Source organism: Gossypium arboreum, chromosome 5 (genome assembly GCF_025698485.1).
Source record: "Gossypium arboreum isolate Shixiya-1 chromosome 5, ASM2569848v2, whole genome shotgun sequence".
Classification (NCBI taxonomy): domain Eukaryota; kingdom Viridiplantae; phylum Streptophyta; class Magnoliopsida; order Malvales; family Malvaceae; genus Gossypium; species Gossypium arboreum.
In genome coordinates, this window is record NC_069074.1 from 92816207 (window position 1) to 92837397 (window position 21191).

Here is a 21191-nt window from a genome sequence, read left to right on the forward strand (position 1 = left end):
TAACAACAATCCTATGTGACAGTTCAAATGGGTTTTAAATGCCAACTTGAATGTCCAACTAAGGTGATAATAGTTTTTTAGTCAAAATGAAAAAGAAAATTAAAAAGAGAAGAACGATTTTTATTTTCAAGTTCAAGGTGTAATTAATTTAAAATTTTTAATTAATTAAATTTATTTAATTAAAAACCTATTCTCGTCCCAATTGAACATCCAAGTTGACATTTAAAACTCATTTTGATTATCATTAGGGAGGTAATGGTGTTTAACAATAGAGTGACTACTATGTAACAAAACAATAACCTTAAGTGACTAAAACGTAATATTTTAAACATAAATGATTAAAATATAATCTGAGGCAAACAAAAATGATTATTTTTATAATTTACCCAAAATAAAAATATCATTTTGATTAAAAATTAAAACTTTAGGGTCCAAAATGCAAATTCAAATTCAAATACAAATTGCTTACACAAAACCTCTCACTCACTCTTAAACTGTATAAATACCTTGAACTAAAATCAATTTCCCCATACATCTCACCACCACTCTCTAAAAAAGAACATTTTTTTCCCTCTCCCTCCCTCTAATAATCCATTGAATCTGGTAATTTCAATTCAATAATCCTCATTTTACTAGTTAATCTTTTTTTTTTACTTGGTTTTTTCTTTGTTCTGCTTTAAGTGATCTAGTAAATATATAACCTTTGCTTGAAATTCACTATTTTCTCTTTTGTTTTTGCTTGTGTTTAGTGTGTTGATTTTGATCTGGGTATTTTTAATTCTTTCAAAAAGTGTTAGGGTTTATGAAGAGATTATATAGATGCTAGATTCACCTGATTGAAGCTAAGACTCTTGTTTTTTGGTGGTGGATTTTACTTGAATGTTGTTAAGTATAACTCTGTTTAGAGATTTGATTCATGTGTGGTGCTTGTGTTTGAATGTTTGTGAGTGATCTTTATTGGGGTTGTTTCTATGATGATTCAGCTTCTTAATGAATTTACTGTAACGGGGTTGTTTGCAATATGAATGGACTAAGATTCAATTCAATCAAGCAAGATAGTCCATGTTGGATTTAGCTTATATAATATTCTATCTTATATATTTGTTTTCTCTTATATTATGTGTAGGCTTAAGGATATGGGTTCTGCAGCAGTTGAGGATATGATAGAGGCTTCTTCTGGGGTGCATTTTTCTGGGTTCCACATGGATGGTTTGGATTCTAGACATATCAAGAAGCCTATGATTTCACCGGCTACTGAAAATATGCATAATCAACCTTTTCTTATCGGTAAGTTCAAAAATATTGTTCTTGTATTACTTATGTTGTTTTTTAGATGCAATGATGATCCAAAGTTGTTTAAGATTGATGAAAAAAACTCTATGGACATCCAAGCACCTCTTTAATTTTTATTTTTTGAAGAAACGATTACCATAATATTATATAGTATTTGTTGAGGGTGGATTGGCTCCTTTGGGAGAAGTCTTCGAAGAGTTGTTCTTTAGAACCCAGAACCCCCAACAATCGAAGATATTGTCCCCGTGTTCGGGTTTTGCCCTCAGCTTCTGTGAAGAGCCGGTTCGCAGATGGGAATGCCTTAGTTGGTGAAGATAGGTACGGGCAAGACTCAGGAAATGTGTCAATATAGGGTGTGAGAATAATAATGGAGGGACCTGGGCGCGGGCAGGATGGCATGAACCACCAACCAAGGCTTAATGGCAACATGTTTGCAAACATGGTACAACTTGCCTAGAGGACGACACTTTGAAGACTTCTCTCGAAGAGTCGATATACCCTCAACAATTTTCTACAAAATATCACCTCTTTTCGTTTTCATTGGCCCAAGATGCAAGCCTTGTTGATTATACCATGTGGTATTTGGTTAATGAATTGGTTTCTTTCAATTACTTAGAGCTTTTTTCCTTTAGATTTCTATCTTATTTAACTTTGGCTATTATTTTTTGGTTCAGGAGTTGCTGGTGGAGCAGCGTCCGGTAAGACTACAGTCTGTGATATGATTATTCAGCAACTTCATGATCAACGTGTGGTATTAGTTAATCAGGTAATTTCTCCAAAGTTCCAAATGTAGCTTTATTAAGAGTTATTGAATAACTTAAGCTCTCTAAAGTGTCAGATGTTGTCACGCATTCCCTTAGCCACTTGTTTCGATATTTATTTTCCTCTTAAATTCATTTAAATTAGATACTTTTTATCTGTCGCGAATCGTATTTGGTCAGTCGGATACATTTTTAACATAAGCAATGTGCCAGGATTCCTTTTATCACAAACTCACTGAAGAGGAACTTGCTAGAGTTCATGAATACAACTTTGACCATCCTGGTGAGACTTTTTCTGTAACAGATATCCAAAGCATTCAGAAAAGAAAACAATGACCTGCTGATATATTTTTTATGCTTATAAACTGACAAAAACTCGTACTTTATCTCTTTCATCAGTTGGTCTTTAGGAAATGTGACTGTTTTACGTGTGCATGTTGTTTGGTCTCTGTTTGTTTCGGATTTTATTGATGTCGTATTGGCTCTTTCCTGCAGATGCATTTGACACAGAGAAATTATTAGATTCTATAGATAACTTAAGGCATGGCCGAGCAGTAGATATTCCAAAATATGATTTCAAAAGTTATAAGCATGATGTTTTTCCTGTAAGAAGGGTAAGGTCTCACAATGTTCAAAATGTATGTCTTGGCCACTGTCTTAATGTGGCCGGCATCTTTGTTGTTTTTGGAAGTATATGAACTCTTTTGATGATAAAATTTTTCTGCAGGTTAATCCTTCAGATGTTATAATTTTGGAAGGGATGCTTATTTTCCATGATCCCCGCGTCCGAGAGTTGATGAACATGAAAATATTTGTTGATACAGGTTAATCTATTAAACTTTAACAACACTAAGAGAACTCATTTGTATGCTTTGTTTGATGTAAAATAACTATCGATAACTTATATAGAAGTATATTGCCGAAATCTTTAAATGGAATAACTTGCATGTATTAGGGAACATACCAATCGCGTTACTTTGTCGGTGTTACTGAGTTTGGGCTATTACTTCACATTGAAAAAATTTCAGTGCAGATGCTGATGTGCGACTGGCAAGAAGAATAAGGCGTGATACTGTTGGGAAGAGCAGAGATATTGGTGCTGTCCTTGATCAGGTCCAAATGTGCTTCCCTATATATTTTGGCATATATAAGATTGTTTCTATCTCGTTTACTACTGTGTCGGATTTGTATTCTTTTGGTGGTGCTACTCTTTTCAGCTGATATTTACATGCAATTAATTTTTAATGCAGTATTCAAAATTTGTGAAGCCAGCTTTTGATGATTTTATACTTCCAACAAAGAAATATGCAGATATCATCATTCCCCGAGGAGGAGATAATCATGTAGCAATTGATTTGATTGTACAACATATTAGGACGAAGCTTGGCCAGCATGATCTCTGTAAAATCTACCCGAATCTATATGTCATTCAATCAACCTTTCAGGTATGTTTTCTTCGATTAACTAAGGTTGTAAATTTTTTACTGCATGCATTGAGCTCCAAATGTTAAAGCTAATGATTATTTATTTATTTATGCAGATACGAGGCATGCATACCCTTATTCGTGACTCTCAAACAACGAAACATGACTTTGTTTTTTACGCTGATCGACTGATTCGTCTGGTGGGTGATGTAATTAATTAGTCTTGTGGTTTCTTCAAATGGTTTTGATTCTCACTCATATAAGGCTCCTCCTTTTCTAGGTTGTTGAACATGGGCTGGGACATCTGCCATTTACAGAGAAGCAGGTGATCACTCCTACAGGTAAGCTGAAGTTACTTCATCTAGTACTCGGCCTCCTATAAAGTACTTTTCGGTTTATAGGAACTTTGACTACCATTTTTCTCGTTGTAATGTTCTCTGAAATTGAGTTTTGCACAAACAAATTAGATTTTATGCTATGGACTATAGCAAGTTCGAAGCAATCATAAATTATTATATTGGTGTTATTGTGCATGCAGGGTCTGTATATACAGGTGTGGATTTCTGTAAGAGATTATGTGGAGTCTCTATTATTCGGAGGTACAATTCTGGTCTAATATCTTAAAGCACTTCGTAAATAACTCCATTGCTTGTGTGATTTATAACTTGCTTGGAATATTTCAAGGAGATGGGAATGTTTTCGAAAGAGCAAAAATAATAGGGAGTAATGGTTAGAAATTAAGGTGTCGGTCATTCCTTTTGCCGTAGACAAACTTAAATTAAAACAAATACAATTGTAGTTTACTGTGATTGAGTGTCGGGAGTTGGAAAAATATTTCAGATAGCTCTTAGGAGAGGTGTAAGTGGGTGGTGTCTATCAATGTTCTTCACTTATACGAATGTACTTTGTTTAAACCATTAAGTACTTACCGTTTGACATTTAATGATAGTGGTGAGAGTATGGAGAATGCTTTGCGAGCATGTTGCAAAGGTATCAAGATTGGCAAGATTCTTATTCATAGGGAAGGTGACAATGGTCAACAGGTTCGTAAACTTGATATATCTTCTTCCACAAGCAAGAAATTTTGTTCTTTTGCCTACTTTCTTTCTCACTCTTTCTTTCGTGCTTTTATGTTTGATTAGCTTATCTATGAAAAATTACCACAAGACATCTCCAAAAGACATGTGCTACTACTGGATCCTATTCTAGGCACAGGTTCGTTCTTGTGCTAACCGAGAACTAAAACCCCATAAAGGACACCATTAAGCTAGAAGTTTGTTTCGATAATCATGCGGTTTTAACATATTGCAAACTATTCTACACAGGCAATTCAGCTGTCCAAGCTATTTCATTGCTTATAAAAAAGGGTGTACCAGAGTCCAACATCATATTTCTCAATCTCATATCTGTAAGTTATCTCTTACGATTACTATCTCATGGCTGTCATGTTATATTTTCGTATCATCTATGCACTATAACCATATCACTCGATTCCACAGGCACCCCAAGGTGTACATATGGTCTGCAAAAGCTTCCCAAGACTAAAGATCGTGACATCCGAGATTGATATTGGTTTAAACAAAGATTTCTGTGTTATCCCCGGAATGGGTGAGTTTGGAGACCGATATTTCGGAACAGATGATGATGATGACCAGAAAGTGGTGGCCTCTATGCAACAGTCATGTTGAGCTTCACATTTATCAGTTTTGAAACAATTTTGACTTCATTAGACCAAAGAGTTGCCATTGTTGAATTCATTTTCTTTTTCTTTCTTGAATCGTTTTGAGTCACACTAGGGGGTGCCATTTACATTTATTTATATATATATCATTTGATGATAATACATGAAAAAGGGTCAAATTTGTTAGGATCATAGTCAACCCCCTCACACACACAGAAAACAACTTTATGAATGATTAGCATCATATGTGTATTTACAAAACCCAGTTGTTTTTTTTTTAATAAAAAAATTGAGATTTCATTATATATGTATATTGTATGGTACTTGAGAGTATCCTTTCCAATTTTACACAAAGAGTTTTAACAATAACTACAATAGTTGGGCATAAAATAGTATGATTTAAACTTGAAACTAGAAAAATGAGAAAAAATTCATGTAAAAAATACGATCTCTTTAAAATAAACGAAAAATTTTTCTTCTCTTTAGTAAAAACAAGTCATAGAAGTCCTTAAATATTACCAATTGAATCAATTTGTTATTAACTCATATGCTAAAACGTCCGTAAAAAAAAAAAACCAAACATAACATAAGTGTTATAAAATGTTAGAAAAATTCTAACAAGCTCAACATTTAATATTGAAAATTTCTAACAAGCTCAACATTTAATGTATATTTTTAGGTTAAGAGTAATTAGTCACTATTGAATATATTCAATTATGATTTATCCTAAGAGTAATTCAAATTATTATTTTAATCAAATTATTTTGGTTGATGGATTTGGGAATATATTACTAATATCTTTTTCGTTATTGGGACCATATTATTGTTATGAAGCTATAGAAATTTACTTTTATATATATAGAATACGATGAGAGTTGGGGAAGATGCCTTTATTTTCTGGGAGAGTTTAAAAGGAGGAAAAAAAAAATGATGAGAAGGGGAAGTCCAATTTACATGATATTATCGTCCCATTATCCATTATTCCATATTACAAGGACGAACTCAATCCAGAATATGAACCATAAAAGAAAATATTTATTAAACTGATTACAGGAATACCAGTTATCTTACCTATTATCCAAAGAGGAATCCTTTCAGTAGTATCGGCCATTTATCCCGCTTCCCTCCGCATTTCATCAAGTGAAATAAGACACGTTAAGACAACTAACAATCAATTGCTCTAAGTTTTCACGTAGCCCTTATATAGTCTTAGTAGAGTTATTCCTTTTCAAAGTTAACTGAGTCGGAGTTTGTAAACTAGCTTAGGTTCGCAATGTGGTTAGTTCCATTTGGAGGCACATATTTAGCTCTCATGAATACACGGTTAAGTTCATGAGGAACACTATAAGGTCTGCGAAACCCACTACACAAGGTATAATAATATATATATATATATTCAGTATTGCCCTAAAATGTGAAAGTGGATTGTTTTATAGGAGGCTCGTAATTGGGGGAAAGTGATGAATTTAGATCAGGGTCCGATGTGAAAATGAGACCAATAATTTATTTATCACGACCATTTAAAGTTCAAATTCGAAAGATTTGAATCCAAAATAATTTAAATTTAAAAATATCAAAACATAAAATTAATTAGAATAAACTAATTTTAAAATTTTAAAATCCAATAAACTAATCCAAATTAATCCGATTTAAAACCATAGTATTATTGGTATCAAAGCATTACAATTGTAGAAATTTGCATATACCTATTTTGAGGATTTCACAAAAAGAGAAAATGAACTATTTTTTGTTTTTTATATTCTTATAGAAACCTAGGCACATGTGATATGGGAGGGGTCTACTTTGAAGATGGATTTTTATTTTTAGAATGAGAATTAAATTGATAAAATGTGTAAAGTTGAAGGACTAAATTTATTGATTTTTTAAAAATTAAGACGAAATTGGTATAATCTATAAACATTGAAGAGTTAAATTTGTTATAATGATTTAATAGAGTAACGAAGAAAATATCAAATGTCAATAACGTTAATGATTAAAATAAATTTTTTAAATCAGGTGACCAAAACAAAAACACGCTAATAATTGTTAATAACGTTAATGATTAAAATAATTTTTTTAAATCGGGTGACCAAAACAGAAACACGCTAATAACTGGGTGACTATTAATATAGTTTACCAATTATTTCTATATTTATCTTAGATAACATGAGATTTATATAAATTATAGTTTCAAAAGACTTGTACTATTCTCACAAGTACTCACAGAGGCGATTCTAGGAGGGGTTGGCATGAGCCCGACCCCCTCTAAAATAAAAAAAATTGTCGTTTAGACCTTCTAATTTTTTTTTAAATTTTAAATTAGTAAAAGTAAAATTATATTTTGGTCCCCTTAAAATTATGAAAATTTAATTTAATACTTTAAAATTATAAAGATATAGACTATAAAAAATTAAAATTTCATTCGCCCCATAAAAAATTATTTTGACTTTGCCCTTTAGTACTCAATTGGGTAACTAATGCAACTACATTTTAGTATCATATTCGATTTTAAAAACTTGAGCATCAAACCCGAATCTTTCGAACTTAAAATTAGCCCAAATACATAAAAAAAAAATCAAATCAAAATTATCAAAAAAGGTAAGTAATGAAGGAAAAATAAAGAAATAGTTGTAATTCTTGTTTTTGTGAAAGTTTACAAGGTTTTTCTTTACATAAAAATTGACAAATTCTATATTCAAACACAGGAAATGTATTATTATTATTATTATTATGATTTCATCTTTTAGTTTTGCAAATATGTGAAACTAAAACACCAGTTGGTGGACTAGACATCAGCAATTCACATCTAGCATGTAACCAATAAGAAAAATGGATCAAACCCATATGAGCTCTCACTTTGAATGTTCCTCTTATGAAATAAGTAACCCTATTACTCAACACTTGTTTCTGCAATTCCACACCCAAATTCTGTGGCAAATACACTAAGCTTGATATAAAATGAACTGCTTCAACCCTAACTTCACCACTCCTTTGATAAAATGGTTGAACAGCTTGTGTTGATATCAGCCTATCATGAAAATAAAGCTCTATAACCAAATATTCAAACCTCACATCGATTCTCTTGTTTGGGTTTGAAAAATTGGCTAAGAAAGTGAAATCACCATTGAAATATTCTGGGGTATCGAAGTATATACCATTAAGACTTGCATTTGGTGTGTCGAATAATGGGATTCTTGGTCTCATTGATAAGAAGATGATTAAAGTTGCTACTCCGAATAAGATGAGGATGACGCTAAAGATCAAACATATTATTGCACAACACCATATTAATGGATTTGTTCGTCGTGGATGAGGTTGTCGGAGGAGTGATTTTCGTACAAGTGTTGTTGTGTTGTCGTTGTCGGTGTCGGTGTCGGGGTTTGTTTTGTTTGAAGATGGAGCTTCTTGTTGTTGGGTTATTGTTGGTTTTGATATTACGATTTGGGATAGGGAGATTGGAGTGGAATATTTTGTTGACGGTGGTGTTGGAGATGGTGACGGAGATTGCGGTGGTGGTGGAGGAGGAGGTGAAGGTAAGGGGGAAAGCATGGTTCAAGGAAGATGGGTAAAAGACAAACTTGTTTAATGAATTAAAAAAAAAGAGGGCATGTATGTTTGCTTAAATATATTGAGAATTATAGTGGAAAATGATTGACATAATATGATAATGGTGATAAAAAAGTTAAAGCATTAGATAATATTAAAGAAAATATAAATTTTACTTATGGTAAATTTTAATACGTTTACGATTATAGTTCCTCCTTAACTCATAATTAGGAGAATAATGCGCTTCAGCGCACTCGAATCTACGTCCTCTTACATTGACAATAATATCCATGTCAATCGAATTTTGACTAAACCTATTAATTAATGAACAAAGTTAGGTTTTGGGTATGAGTTATTATAAGTTTTAAAAGTGTTGGGTTATTTCAGTTTAAGTTAATTTTGAGTATGAATCATTTCAAGTTTTCGGGTTAAGATGGTTTCAAGTTCAATTTAATATTGAGTTTGGGTGGAAGAGATTTTTATAATTAAGTTCCTTTTAATCTTTCAATTTCGTTTTACGATTCATATTAAGAGTTCGAAACTATCCCTTTTTAAGAGCACAATACATCTTATTATTGAACTCAATACTTATCGATACTTTTTAAAATTGAGTTAAATTAGATTGAATTTATCGTGCTGGGGTTGGTATAATTATGATAAAAAGAAATACATTAGAAAAACATGAAAATAATTTCTAGAAAAAAACCTTGATTAAGGAAAGCAAAGAGAAGGGAAAAAAGGAAAAGAAAGAAGCTTTTGAAAATATATGAGTGGATGTAGGGACCAATGTAGCATAAAAATAATGTATAGAGATTGGGAAAAGCAAGAGATTAGATTTAAAGAAATAAAAACAGCAGGGAATTGTGTTTGAATTTGCTTTTGCTTTTCAAATTGGCAGCAATCTTTGGACTGTTCATATATTATATTATTTTCAAACAAAAGTGTTGTGCTTAGTGGTTAAGGTTGCTACTATGAGCATGGGGCAGGGCAAGCAGTGACTCAATGATGTTATTGTCTGCTAAATCAATGGCTATGGTTCTACTTTTGTCACACTTTCTGCCTTCAATTCAATCCCATGTTAAGAAAACTAATTTAACTGTAATCAGTGTGTTTCATTTTCATATCAATGGGTTGGTATTAATTAGGACTGACACAAACTCGACGATTCGGATTCTTGTCAAACAGGTATTTAATAAATTTATTAAAAGAAAGTAAGAAATTTCTAGTGGGAATTTTCTTGTTGTGGGATTTACTGAGCAAGACTGTATGAACCTTTAACATTAAGGATTTAGGGTTGATAGTCAAAGATATAACAAAAGTGGTATCACTTAAAAAGGGAATTGTCAAAGAAATTCTTATTGCTTTAAGGCTTGAAAAAAAAAGAAGAAAATGGAATTACAATCAATTTACCATCAAAAGGTTCTCGTTTGGTGGTAGGAATGAAGTCAGAAAATCATTTTAGGGGTCGAAACTAAGTTGTAATTTTTACGATAGTAAAAATATAATTTCACCATTTTAATAGCTATATATTTATAATTTTTAAAGGATTAAATTATAATTTTATTATTTTTAGGGGGCAAAGTACAATTTTACCTTTACTATCCTGTCCGGGAGAAAAAAAAGAGTTCTCCTCCTTGTGTTTTTGTCTTAGTTAAATTTTGCTATTAGTCTTTGTACTTTGTAAAAGTTATGGATTTAATCTTTATATTTTAATTTGATATTTTTAATCTTTATATTTTTATTTTTAAAATTAATTAAATAAATTATCTTTTATCTTAAAAAAGATAAATGGAATTCTTTTTGTTGTGATATAAATCTTAATTTTATATTATTGAAATACTAATAAATTTATATCTCAAAATCGAGTAATTTAAATAATTGTGAAAGTGTAATTTTATGGATATAAAATGTAATTTTAGCCTTAATAAAATATTTCTCTAATATTTAAAATATAAGAACAAAATATTATTTTAATATTAAAAATATAAGAATAATTATCTTAATTAAAGTGACTAAATTGAAAAAAGAAATAGATAGATCGAATCGAGACAAACTCTATTGTAGAGTGATCTTAAATGTGGTTTACCTTATTATTAGTTAAATTTATTCAATTAATCAACCCTAACTAAATTAAAATATTGTTAAAACAAAATTGATATTGAAATGTTTAAAGTTGTAAACCGAATGATAATTTGATCGTAGTTACTCCGGTAATGAATGTGACACCTTATAACTCAGATCCAATGATTGAAACGAATTTAGGTTGTTACACGTTATTTTTATTCAATTAATCAGCCCTAACTAAAATTAAATAATTGTTAAAAGAAAATTAATCTAGTATTAAAAAAACATGAAATTAATTAATCTTTAGGTCACTTTTTATAATAATCCTAATATAAATCAACCTCTTTATGAGATTTACTCAAAATAAAACTCAAAAAAATGTTTTAAAATTCTTTAAGTAAATTTTATAATAATCCTAATAAAACTAACCTTATCATATAAACTAAACATACTCAGAGAAAAGATTGTATGAAATAGGGGCACCATGTCATTCCGTTTCTCATTCTATTTTTTTAAGCCTAAAGCCTAAACCCAGAATCCGAACCCTAAACCTAAACCTAAACTCGAACCTTAAACCCTAAACTCTAAACCTTGAACCCTAAACTTGGTCTTTTGGTTTAAGGTTTGGGTTCAAGGTTCAAGGTTCAAGGCTAAGGTTCTAGGTTCAGGGTTCAAGTTAAAAAAAATTTCAAAATCGAAAAAAATATTATAATAAAAAAGGTTCGAGTTCAAGGTTCAAGGTTCAGGTTTCATGTTCGGGGTTCAATGAGATTGGAAAACAAATGTTAAATTGTCATTAAATAATTGGAAAGGGATACAAGATGATGTGGCGCTTTTGTTTCATACAATCCTTTGTCACATATTCAAATAAAAGATTTACTCATAATAAAACTTAACAATACATAAAAAAGCATGAAATTAATGAACTTTAAATATTTTTTTTATAATAATCCTAACAGGATCGATCTCCCCGTATTGAATGGCTCTAACAAATTTGAAAGAATTAAAAGTACAATTCTAAGATTTGCTGGACCATGACTTTATACGTCCCACTATATCGCTATGGGGAGCTCTAGTCCTCTTTGTTAAAAAGAAAGATGGTTCAATGCGACTTTGTATTGATTTTGGACAACTGAATAAGTTGACATTCGAGTACCAATACCCTTTGCCTCGTATTGATTATCTGTTTGACTAGTTAAAAGAAGCTTTATTCTTTTTTAAGATTGATCTGAGGTCGGAATATTATTAGTTAAAGGTGAAAGATAGTAATGTGCCGAAAACAGTGTTCTGTACACGACATGGCCGTTATAAATTTCTAGTGATGTCATTTGGATTGACTAACACTCTTATGGCATTTATAGATCTCATGAGTCGCATATTCCAGCCTTATCTGGACCAATTAATGGTAGTATTTATTGATGACATCTAAAATATTTATTCGAGATCTGAAGCCGAGTGCGAGAAGCACCTTAGAATTGTTTTACAAGCCTTGCGAGAGAAACAACTATATGGGAAGCTAAGCAAATGTGAATTTTGGTTATATGAGGTTATATTTTTGGGACATATTGTTTCAGAAAAAGGGATCTGTGTTGATTTGAAGAAAATTGAAGCTATTGTGTAGTGGAAAGCCCCGAAAAATGTGTCAAAGATCCGTAACTTCCTTGGTTTGGCCGATTATTATCAAAGATTCATGAATGGTTTTTTAAGGAAAGCTATGCCAAAGGCGAAATTATTACAAAAGAACACATCGTTCATATGGAACTGTAACATCCTGAAATAGGGTCTAGGAGTTTGGGCCAGCGAACCATTATTGTCTATTAAGGGCTGAGATTGATTGGTTAACAATTAGGGACTGGATTGTGAAAAGAGTAAAAGTAAGAGTAGTTGGATAGTTATTTGTCCAAAGAGTTGAGGAAACAATTTCATTTCTTAATTGAAACAGAGTCATGCACGTAAGACTTATTTTGTCATTAGGAGATCCTTACGTTCTAAAATAGCTTAGTTGCATATGAATTAAAACTTTACCAATGAACGTTTTAAACCTCTGTAGATACCAAAGCCCTTCTATTAGCCAAACCTTCATTGAATTCTTTCTCTCTATTTTCTGTCCAGTTTCTGCAAATAAAAAACCAAGTCTTTTTTTCTTAAAGATTCAAGGTAAGACTCTATTTCTCTATTGAGTTAGACGTTTAGAAGTAATTTTAGAACTTTTAAGTAAGTACGCAATAAAGGAAACTAGGTTTGCCAAAAGACCAATATGTGCAAACTTAGGTTCGCTTGTGTTTACGAATGAGTTTTAGTGTGCTTTGACTGTTAGTGACTTGTGTGTAATGTGTTTGTGAAGTTGAGAACTTGACAGAGCCATCTACAAATAAAGACAAGGGAAAGGCGAAGCTTGTTTAAAGCTTTCAGTGAATGGGTGAGTGTTTAGGGTACGCTGTTAGTATGTGCGGACCGTAGTGTTAATCAGGAGTTTAGGGCTTTACCCTAAGTTCTGAGAGTAAGTTTTCTCTAAAAATCTATTTTATTATTGTGATTAAATATGTGATTATATGAACAATGATATGCGAGCTAAATATGAATAGTGTTTTGCGAGCTCTACGAATTGCGAACTCTATGTGATTATATGTTTTGTGAGCTTCTCTTAAATTGCGAGCTCTATGTGTTTGTAAATATTTTGATACTATAATCTTTGTAAAAATGCTGAATATAATGATATGAATATACATTGGCGCCTCTTGGCGGATTCTTTATACGGACAGATATCAAGTATTTTTCTCTACTGATGTCACTTTTGGCAGATTCTTAGGATGACAGATTTTGTAATTTGATCTTCATACCGATTTTACCTTCGTTGATTACCCAAATCCCAACGATTACCACCTTTGGCGGATTCTCAACAGATTCAGACGGCTCACAACTCCCAGGCAGATTGAATCCTTTGGTTCGCTCAAATCACAAGTACACACTGATGGTTGCTATACTTCGTAGTACCTGAGAACTCCAATTTCCAGTACACCGGGTTGTCTGATCTGCTAGACTTTTATTACGAGCGCGTAACTCACAGAGCCGTAGAGTAGCTCCTCCAGAAGAATATCCAGGCTATGCCACAAAGACGACTGAGTAGAGTACGCCTTAAAAGCCGTGCTGAACAAATATAAACCTCAGACAATTAGTCATGCGTCAATGCAGGAAAAAGAACGTTACTATCAAAGTTATGCTTTGATTCACAGAAGAAGTATGAATACAAGGTATTGTGTTAAATATCACATCACTCGTTGAAGTAAATATTCGTATCCAAGCTCAAATTTCTGACATTTCAACTGGACTTAGTACTTTTTTCAAGCTGCTCCAATCAAAGGGAACTGGACTTATTTCGCTAGCAAGTAATATCTACTTCTCCTAGCTTCTAATATCTTAAGTTGTGGAAAGGCTAATTGAGGAGAAAAATATGAACCTTGGCAACAAACGAAAGCGTAGGATCCACTACTTGCTTAGTGACTGCCATAATAAACTCCTCACAAGTTGCCTTTAAGCTTTTCATCGGTTCCTGCATGTAAACGAGCACAGAAGACATCTTATGCTAATGATAAAAGCAGAACCCTGCTGTCAAGCCTTGAGATTACTAGATAACAGAATCATAGTTTAGGAAAGCAACAGTTGCTGAATGCTGAATGGCATTAATTAATGGTCAATTATAACTAAAATAATGCCCAAGACAATGAGTAGTTTTGACAAAAGGGGAGAAAAGAGGAAAAGGTGGGATGCAGCAGTGAAATAGTATAATAATGTTTTGGGAGAAAAGACAATCATTTGCTTCATATTTTACTCACTAACTTTTCACAAACTCTGCAGTTTTTCATTTCCTAGACCTGAGAATTAATGTTTTGGGTTGAGGATTATTTTAGCAGCACTTGCACCCAAGATGGCACATGCCACTTCGACTCATTGAGGACTGTAAATAAAGATATCAAAAGGTAACCTTCTTGCATCTACTTGGCTTTCCAAAACACAGGGAGATAAGGTCCTTGCTAATGATGTTGATCAGACCAGTCAAATAACGAGGTCTGACCTCTAAGTATGCGTCTCAGGTGCTCCTGTCCTTGACATTTGAAAAGAAAATGTAAAATATGAATGAAATTTCAGAAATGGAACAACCTAAACAACAAAGGAATCAAAAGAAAATAAGTCTTATACTTTTTTTTTTGTCCTACTATCATGCTGAAACAAAAAAAAAAAAAAAACAAGCTTCCTCCGAGTCAACTGGTGCTATCTGCAAGGCCAAAATCCATTAAAACTAACATCTTATTAAAAAGAGGGGTAAGAAAGATAACCTGTTCCCTTAATATCAAAAGATGCTTTATAAGGAATAGTTGCCCATCCATCGGTGTGGATGTCTTTGCAATTAGTTTGCTTGCTTTCCATGTACAATTGAAAGATTAAAGAGGGAGAAAAGTAAATAGCTAGAAAACCAACCAAGCCCATGGCATGTTAAAGAGGGAATAAGCCTTCAAATTCATCATAGAAGGGAAAACATGATTTCGTTAAAAAAAACACTCTAGTAAAAGATATGGTTTTCTCCAATGGTGAATACCAAGTTTTGAATACATCTGGGTTTGCATCAATGCAATTAGTAGGGAAAGAGAAATTCAAGCAGACATGAGCGATGTACTACTAATGTTGCCAATGTCAATATCCAGATATGTCGAAGATGCAGTAATTGACACAACATACTTCACTAAGTTACAGGATAATCCAAGTCTTCGTTAATCGGGATATAATTTGCAATCTGAGTAAGAAAGAATATGTTCAGTGTTGAGATGTGTGACATTAACAACAGAGAAAAAGGAAAAAAATAAAGGAGCGGATGATGTCTTGACAAAGAGCAGAGAAGAAGAAGAAGATTAATGGAAAATGGAGTACCGTCGCTTCAAAAAGTGTCTTTAAAATATATATCGAGGTTAATTCGAATTCCGGCCTAATTTGGGTTGAGTTATTATATATTTTATTATAAATTGTATAACAATTTCTCTCAACTTATTTAAGACGATTTATAAAGTGAGTCTTATAAGATAAACTTAGACGCGTGAAACATGTACTTGAGGGCTTCCTACATAAGTTTTAACTCGAAACTTTACTTAGTAGAGTAGTTTTCGTTGTTTGACGGTGTGGTACAGAAGTTAAATGGCTATTTGAGAAATGGTTTTAAGAAAACAGACTGTGCTGTATTTTCCATAAGTAAAAATCTGTACCTCACCTTATCGAAGAAATTAGCTAGCTTTAAAAATGATAGTTGTGATCGTAAATCAGTGAACTATTAGAACATCGAATATCGCGATATTAAATAAATGGACCATAAAAATGACAGCCACAATATTAAATTAAACGAACTGCTAGAATATTGAAGGTCGCGATCTTAAATCGAGCAAACAGTAAAAATGACAACCGTGGTTTTAAATCGAAGGAACTGTTAGAATATTGAAGATTGTTATCTTAAATCGAGCGAACCGTAAAAATGAAAGTCGCGATATTAAATCAAGTGAATTGTTAGAATATCGAAGATCGCTATCTTAAATCGAGCAAACCGTAAAAATGACAATCGCAACAGGAAATCAAGCAATGGAAAGTTGCAATCTTAAATTAGTGGACCGTGAAAATGACAGTTGAACTAAATCCTGAGGCATCGTGCCTAAAAAGTTATTAGGTACCCTATCTCCTTCATCTCTCCAATATGTGACGGAATAGGACCTCGCAATCTGTTTCCACTGAGGTTAAGCTTAAGCAGAGAAACTGTTGGTGTTATGAACAATGAGCAGCCTTTAAACACAGTGGCTTGAGCAACAAGGCTCGAGACTTGGCAAGCAAACAAACAGAAATTTGCTTAAGAACAGAAAAGAAAAGCAAGAAAAGAGAGAGTATTTTTGAATGAAAAGATGATATTTTTCATTTAAAATGAATAATGGCATAATGCCAATGCATAAGCCAAGCATTCAGCTTGTCAAAATCAGTATATGGTCACTTGAACACTACCTACTACCACTAAAACATAGAAACTTGGTAAATCAAGCTTGTACACATGAACAAAGCTGAGTTAACAGCTCAATCACCATCAACTTACATCAAACATAAACCTAACATAGTTCAAAATGAATTAAGTTACATTTCATCAAACTAAAGTAACAAAATGAACAAAAAATCAACAGCTGCACTTGCTTCAGTAGCTTCTGCATGATTCGGCTTGCATGGCCAGCTTCTTGACTGCTCTTGGTGCTACATGCTGACCAAACTTCAACAGAATCCATGTCAGTGAATGATGTAGGAATTGAGGCGACAACTTCATCGCTCGCTTAACTCAATTTTTTCAAGCATTTGTAAGTGTGACCCATGTTTAAAGGAGTTCACCTACGATTTTGTTGTTGCTAGCATCAAAGATCAAACCACATAACCTTAGACAAGGATCAAAAGAATATACAGAAAGATTACCTTCAAAATTGTTCCCATTCAACCAGAAAACATAATTAAGCTTAGGAAACAGAGTATATAAAGAAATGACAAAAGGGAGGAACTGAGCCAGTGAACTGATTCCTACCGAAATCATGTAATTCACTCAACAAAAATGGAGAAGGACCAGAACCAACATTTATGAAAGCATTCCTATAAAAGAAAGAAGAGTACAATCCAACCAGATCCATATATGACATTGACAACCCAGTTACCCAAGTTGGACGAAATTGAATCTGAAAGTCCACTACTTGCAAGATGGAGATGCATTAGACTCCCACAATTTTCGCTTAACTCATTTGGAATTTCACCATTGAACTTATTGAAAGAAAACTCAACAAGTTGCAAACTTGTAATAGGCCCAAAAATTGCAGAAATGGTTCCGTTCAATTGAATCCTCGAACTTTATCACTTTCCACTGTTGATTCCGATGTAGAGAGTTGAAGTACAGAACATGTAGAATTGAGGTTAGGAACACTTTTCACTATTGCTTTTCACTACTGTTTTTGATGCATTGATTCCTCTTTCAAAGCTAAAATCGCTTTCACTTTACAAGCATCGAACAATGGAAATATCAATAGATGAAACCATGATATTTTCCCAAGAAAGTATCACCAGAGGTAAAGATGGCATTTTCCCAAATTTGGAATTGAAGTGATCAAGAAAATTGTACACAGCATTTGCGAAGCATGAAAAATGGGATTGGCAAGCAGTACAGAAATACAAAAAGAAATGATTGAATTCCAATCTCAGTAACTAAAATCTAACATTTCACACTAAAAAACGAAGCAGGAAATGGAATTAATGGAGAAAATTGAATCAAGAAAGAAAAAAAAGACTCAATTGGAGTAATAAAAAACATATCCAATCCAAAATACAAGCTTGGGACACTAAACTAGTGGTTTACACCTTTCTTGTTTCACAGTATGCGAGTGAGCAAGGACTCATTAGATCCGGAACCGAGTAAACAAAAGATAATTGAGCCATGAGGCTGTTGGAGTGCCCCATACTCTAAAAGTCTGAAGTAGAAGTTGAACCCTTATAAAACTAAGTAGAATGTTCTAGGAGCTCTAAAATAATCCATCCTAGTATAGCAATTAATGGGGTGAGGTGGAAATGTTCTAGAATTTGATCTAGACCATCCATTTAGATAATTTGTAACCGTTGGATAAAAAAAGGCTTGCCTATATAAGTAGAGGTAGAACAAAAAATGTACTAAAACAAGTGGGAAGGGAGAAGAGAGAAAAAGAAATTGAAGTTTGACAAAGTTGCTACTTGAATCACAACTTTTTTTCCATTAGTACTCACAAAACCTTTTGACCCACTCCCCGTAACAATAAAAAGGAAAAAAATTAAAGATGACCTTCCAATTCATCATCCCATGTTTTTTTTTCTTTTTGTTTCACTAAAACAACTTTCAAAATTTCAACATTCAACTCACGCTCTGTTCTAGCATAACACCATGCATCCACGCATGCAAGAACTGTGGCTCAGTGTTTAATGCCATACAATGGATTGCAAAGAAGATTGCAAAATATCTATTGCTAGACCAGTTATTCTTAAAATCTACTCCTTTCTCATTCCCTATAATTGGCAAACCATCTATCGGTAGACCAATTATTCTTAAAACATCGCCTAAACCCATAAAAAGCTTCGTGTCTTCTCTTCCAAAGGCAAAGCATCTTTCACTCATACAATAATTGTCTACCACTGCTGTTATAAATGGCAGGTTGTGTTTTGAAGGTCTTCTGAGCTTCATTAAATTCTCAAAGCCTGTTCCATTCAGTTTCGCCAAAACATTTGGATGAAAACTGAACTACTCTGGCGAAAGATTTTCAGCACTTTCGGCAACATCAGCAATAAATCTTCAAAACAATTTAAGTGCATGTGAGCACCAAGTTATCAACAAGATTAATTTAGAACAAAAATTTGATGTGGCTATTGCAATTTGGGTGGATAATAAATCTACTATTGCAATCACAAAAAATCCAATCCTGCATGAAAGAACTAAACATATTAATGTGAAATTTCATGCAATTAGAGAAGCTGAGAGGCTTGGAGAAGTTAATGTGATGTATTGCAAATCTGAAGATCAGATGTTCTAATTAAGGCTGTTTCTAGGCCTAGATTAGAATTTCTAAAGACGTTGCAATCACCAAAATCCAGTCCAGCATGAAAGAACTAAACATATTCCTTACATAAAGATTAAACAAAAACATGTGAAAAGTACAAAAATGCATGTGAGCATCAACTTATCAACAAGACTGATTTAGAACAGAAACCTGATGAGGCTATTGTAATTTGGGTGGATAATAAATCTTTTTTGTTCTTAAATGTTATTTTCTTATTGTTTTCTCCCTATTTTGCTACCATATTACTATGATGTTGCTACTATTTTATTGTTATTGTTTGGATATTGTATAAAACTTATTTTTTTATTAATTTTGTTATTATTTTAAAGTCATTTGTTAATTTTGTTATTACTTTAGAGGTATTTTCTTGTTAAGTTGCATCTATCTTAGTGTTATTTAAGTTTACATATTTTTAAAATTTATTTTCAATTTGTTAGAAAATATTTATTTTGATTTTTTAGTATTTTGATGTATTATATATATTTAAAATTATATAAAATAATATAAAAATTAATATGTATGGGTTGAGCTTGGGCAAAATTTTAGGCCATTTTGGGCTGGCCTAGCCTGAGCCCAATGAATGGGCCTAAATTTTTAGTTGAACTCGACCCAAACTCGGCCCGGCCCGACCTATGAGCACCTCTAGTACACCCCATGGTTTAATAATAAGTCTCCCAAAATTTTAAAAGACTTGAATTTGATATTCAAACATATCATTTCTTTGATCTTTGGATGAAAGTTTCGGTGTTCAACAAGGGATATGACTTTTGGTGGAATTCTGGATTGAGATTTGGAGCAACATGATGGGATGTAAGAGGTGTAGAAGATGAAGAGGATGGTCTATACATCATGGTGAGTTTGGGCCAAAAAACTCTTTTGTAAGCAAAGATTTTAGTTTTGGGCTTAGAAAGGAAATCAACAAGAACATTTTCCTTTCCTTTTATGTACTTGGTGTCGAATTTGAATTGTGAAAACCATTCAGCCCATCAAAAGAGTTGAGGATGAGGGAATATTTTCTGTTTAAATTTGAGTATTTTGGGAAAAGAAGACATGCCTATTTCAACAAGAAAATGATATCCTGTAAGATGAAATTTAAATTTTGTAATACCTTTTTTGACCGCCAGAATCTCCTTGAAAGTAGAGTGGTGCTTCTGAGAACCTTCCACTTTTGTAACCACAGATATGTCTCTTGCCATTTCTTTCTTCAAATAAAATTGCACTCCAGTATTTATCACTAGCATCTGTCTGTAAGATCCTTTTCCCATTAGAAGGAATTTGGAGTGGTGGCAGATTTTGCGTCAATTCTTTTAATCTTTGAACAGCTCTGGTTTGAGAGGATAACCATGATGGAGGTTCCTTCTTAAGCATCTTTCTCAAGTGATTAATATACTTAGAAACTTTAAGAATAAAATCTATAAGATAATTAACAATCCCTAAAAATTGTTGTACCTCTAACAGAAATATTCTTGAGTCTTTGACCTTTAATCTGAAATACGAGGGTGATATGGTCTTTGATCACAGTAGCATGCAATGCTTGGTCAAGCTCGGCTGGGATGCATTCAGTCAAAGTGTGAGTCAAAGACCAAGCACTACATGCTACTATGATCAAAGACCATCTCAGCCTCATATTTCAAATTGAAGGTCAAAGGCTCAAGAATATTTCTGCTAGAATCGAACTCCAGATTGCAATCTTCCTTTCCCTCCCTTTTCTCAATCATTCTTAATCTAGCTTTTTGGTTCTCTTCGAGTTGATTTAATGTTTTAGTTTCAATCAGCCTTGTAGTTATGC

At 32.8% G+C, this 21191-nt stretch overlaps 2 protein-coding genes and 1 long non-coding RNA gene across 3 annotated transcripts; 1 reads left to right on the plus strand and 2 right to left on the minus strand.

The window, feature by feature from the left end:
- Positions 1–476: 476 nt before the first annotated feature.
- On the plus strand, positions 477–5464 carry LOC108487040 (uridine kinase-like protein 3). Its single transcript, XM_017791254.2, has 15 exons — positions 477–603; positions 1127–1287; positions 1968–2059; positions 2268–2337; positions 2550–2668; positions 2782–2878; positions 3088–3167; positions 3305–3499; positions 3595–3678; positions 3759–3819; positions 4017–4077; positions 4428–4521; positions 4621–4693; positions 4804–4886; positions 4978–5464. Exons 2-15 carry the CDS (start codon positions 1137–1139, stop codon positions 5164–5166), a joined length of 1449 nt encoding a protein of 482 aa, XP_017646743.1. The 5' UTR covers positions 477–603; positions 1127–1136; the 3' UTR covers positions 5167–5464.
- A 2382-nt stretch (positions 5465–7846) lies between these two features.
- Positions 7847–8817, minus strand: LOC108488757 (NDR1/HIN1-like protein 10). Its single transcript, XM_017793041.2, has one exon. It carries the CDS (start codon positions 8706–8708, stop codon positions 7896–7898), a length of 813 nt encoding a protein of 270 aa, XP_017648530.1. The 5' UTR covers positions 8709–8817; the 3' UTR covers positions 7847–7895.
- Positions 8818–13460: 4643 nt separating this feature from the next.
- LOC128292687 (uncharacterized) lies at positions 13461–14906 on the minus strand. Its single transcript, XR_008282630.1, has 3 exons — positions 14752–14906; positions 14227–14319; positions 13461–13916 (listed from the first exon to the last, which is right to left on the minus strand). It is a non-coding gene; the product is annotated as an uncharacterized LOC128292687 (long non-coding RNA).
- Positions 14907–21191: the final 6285 nt, after the last annotated feature.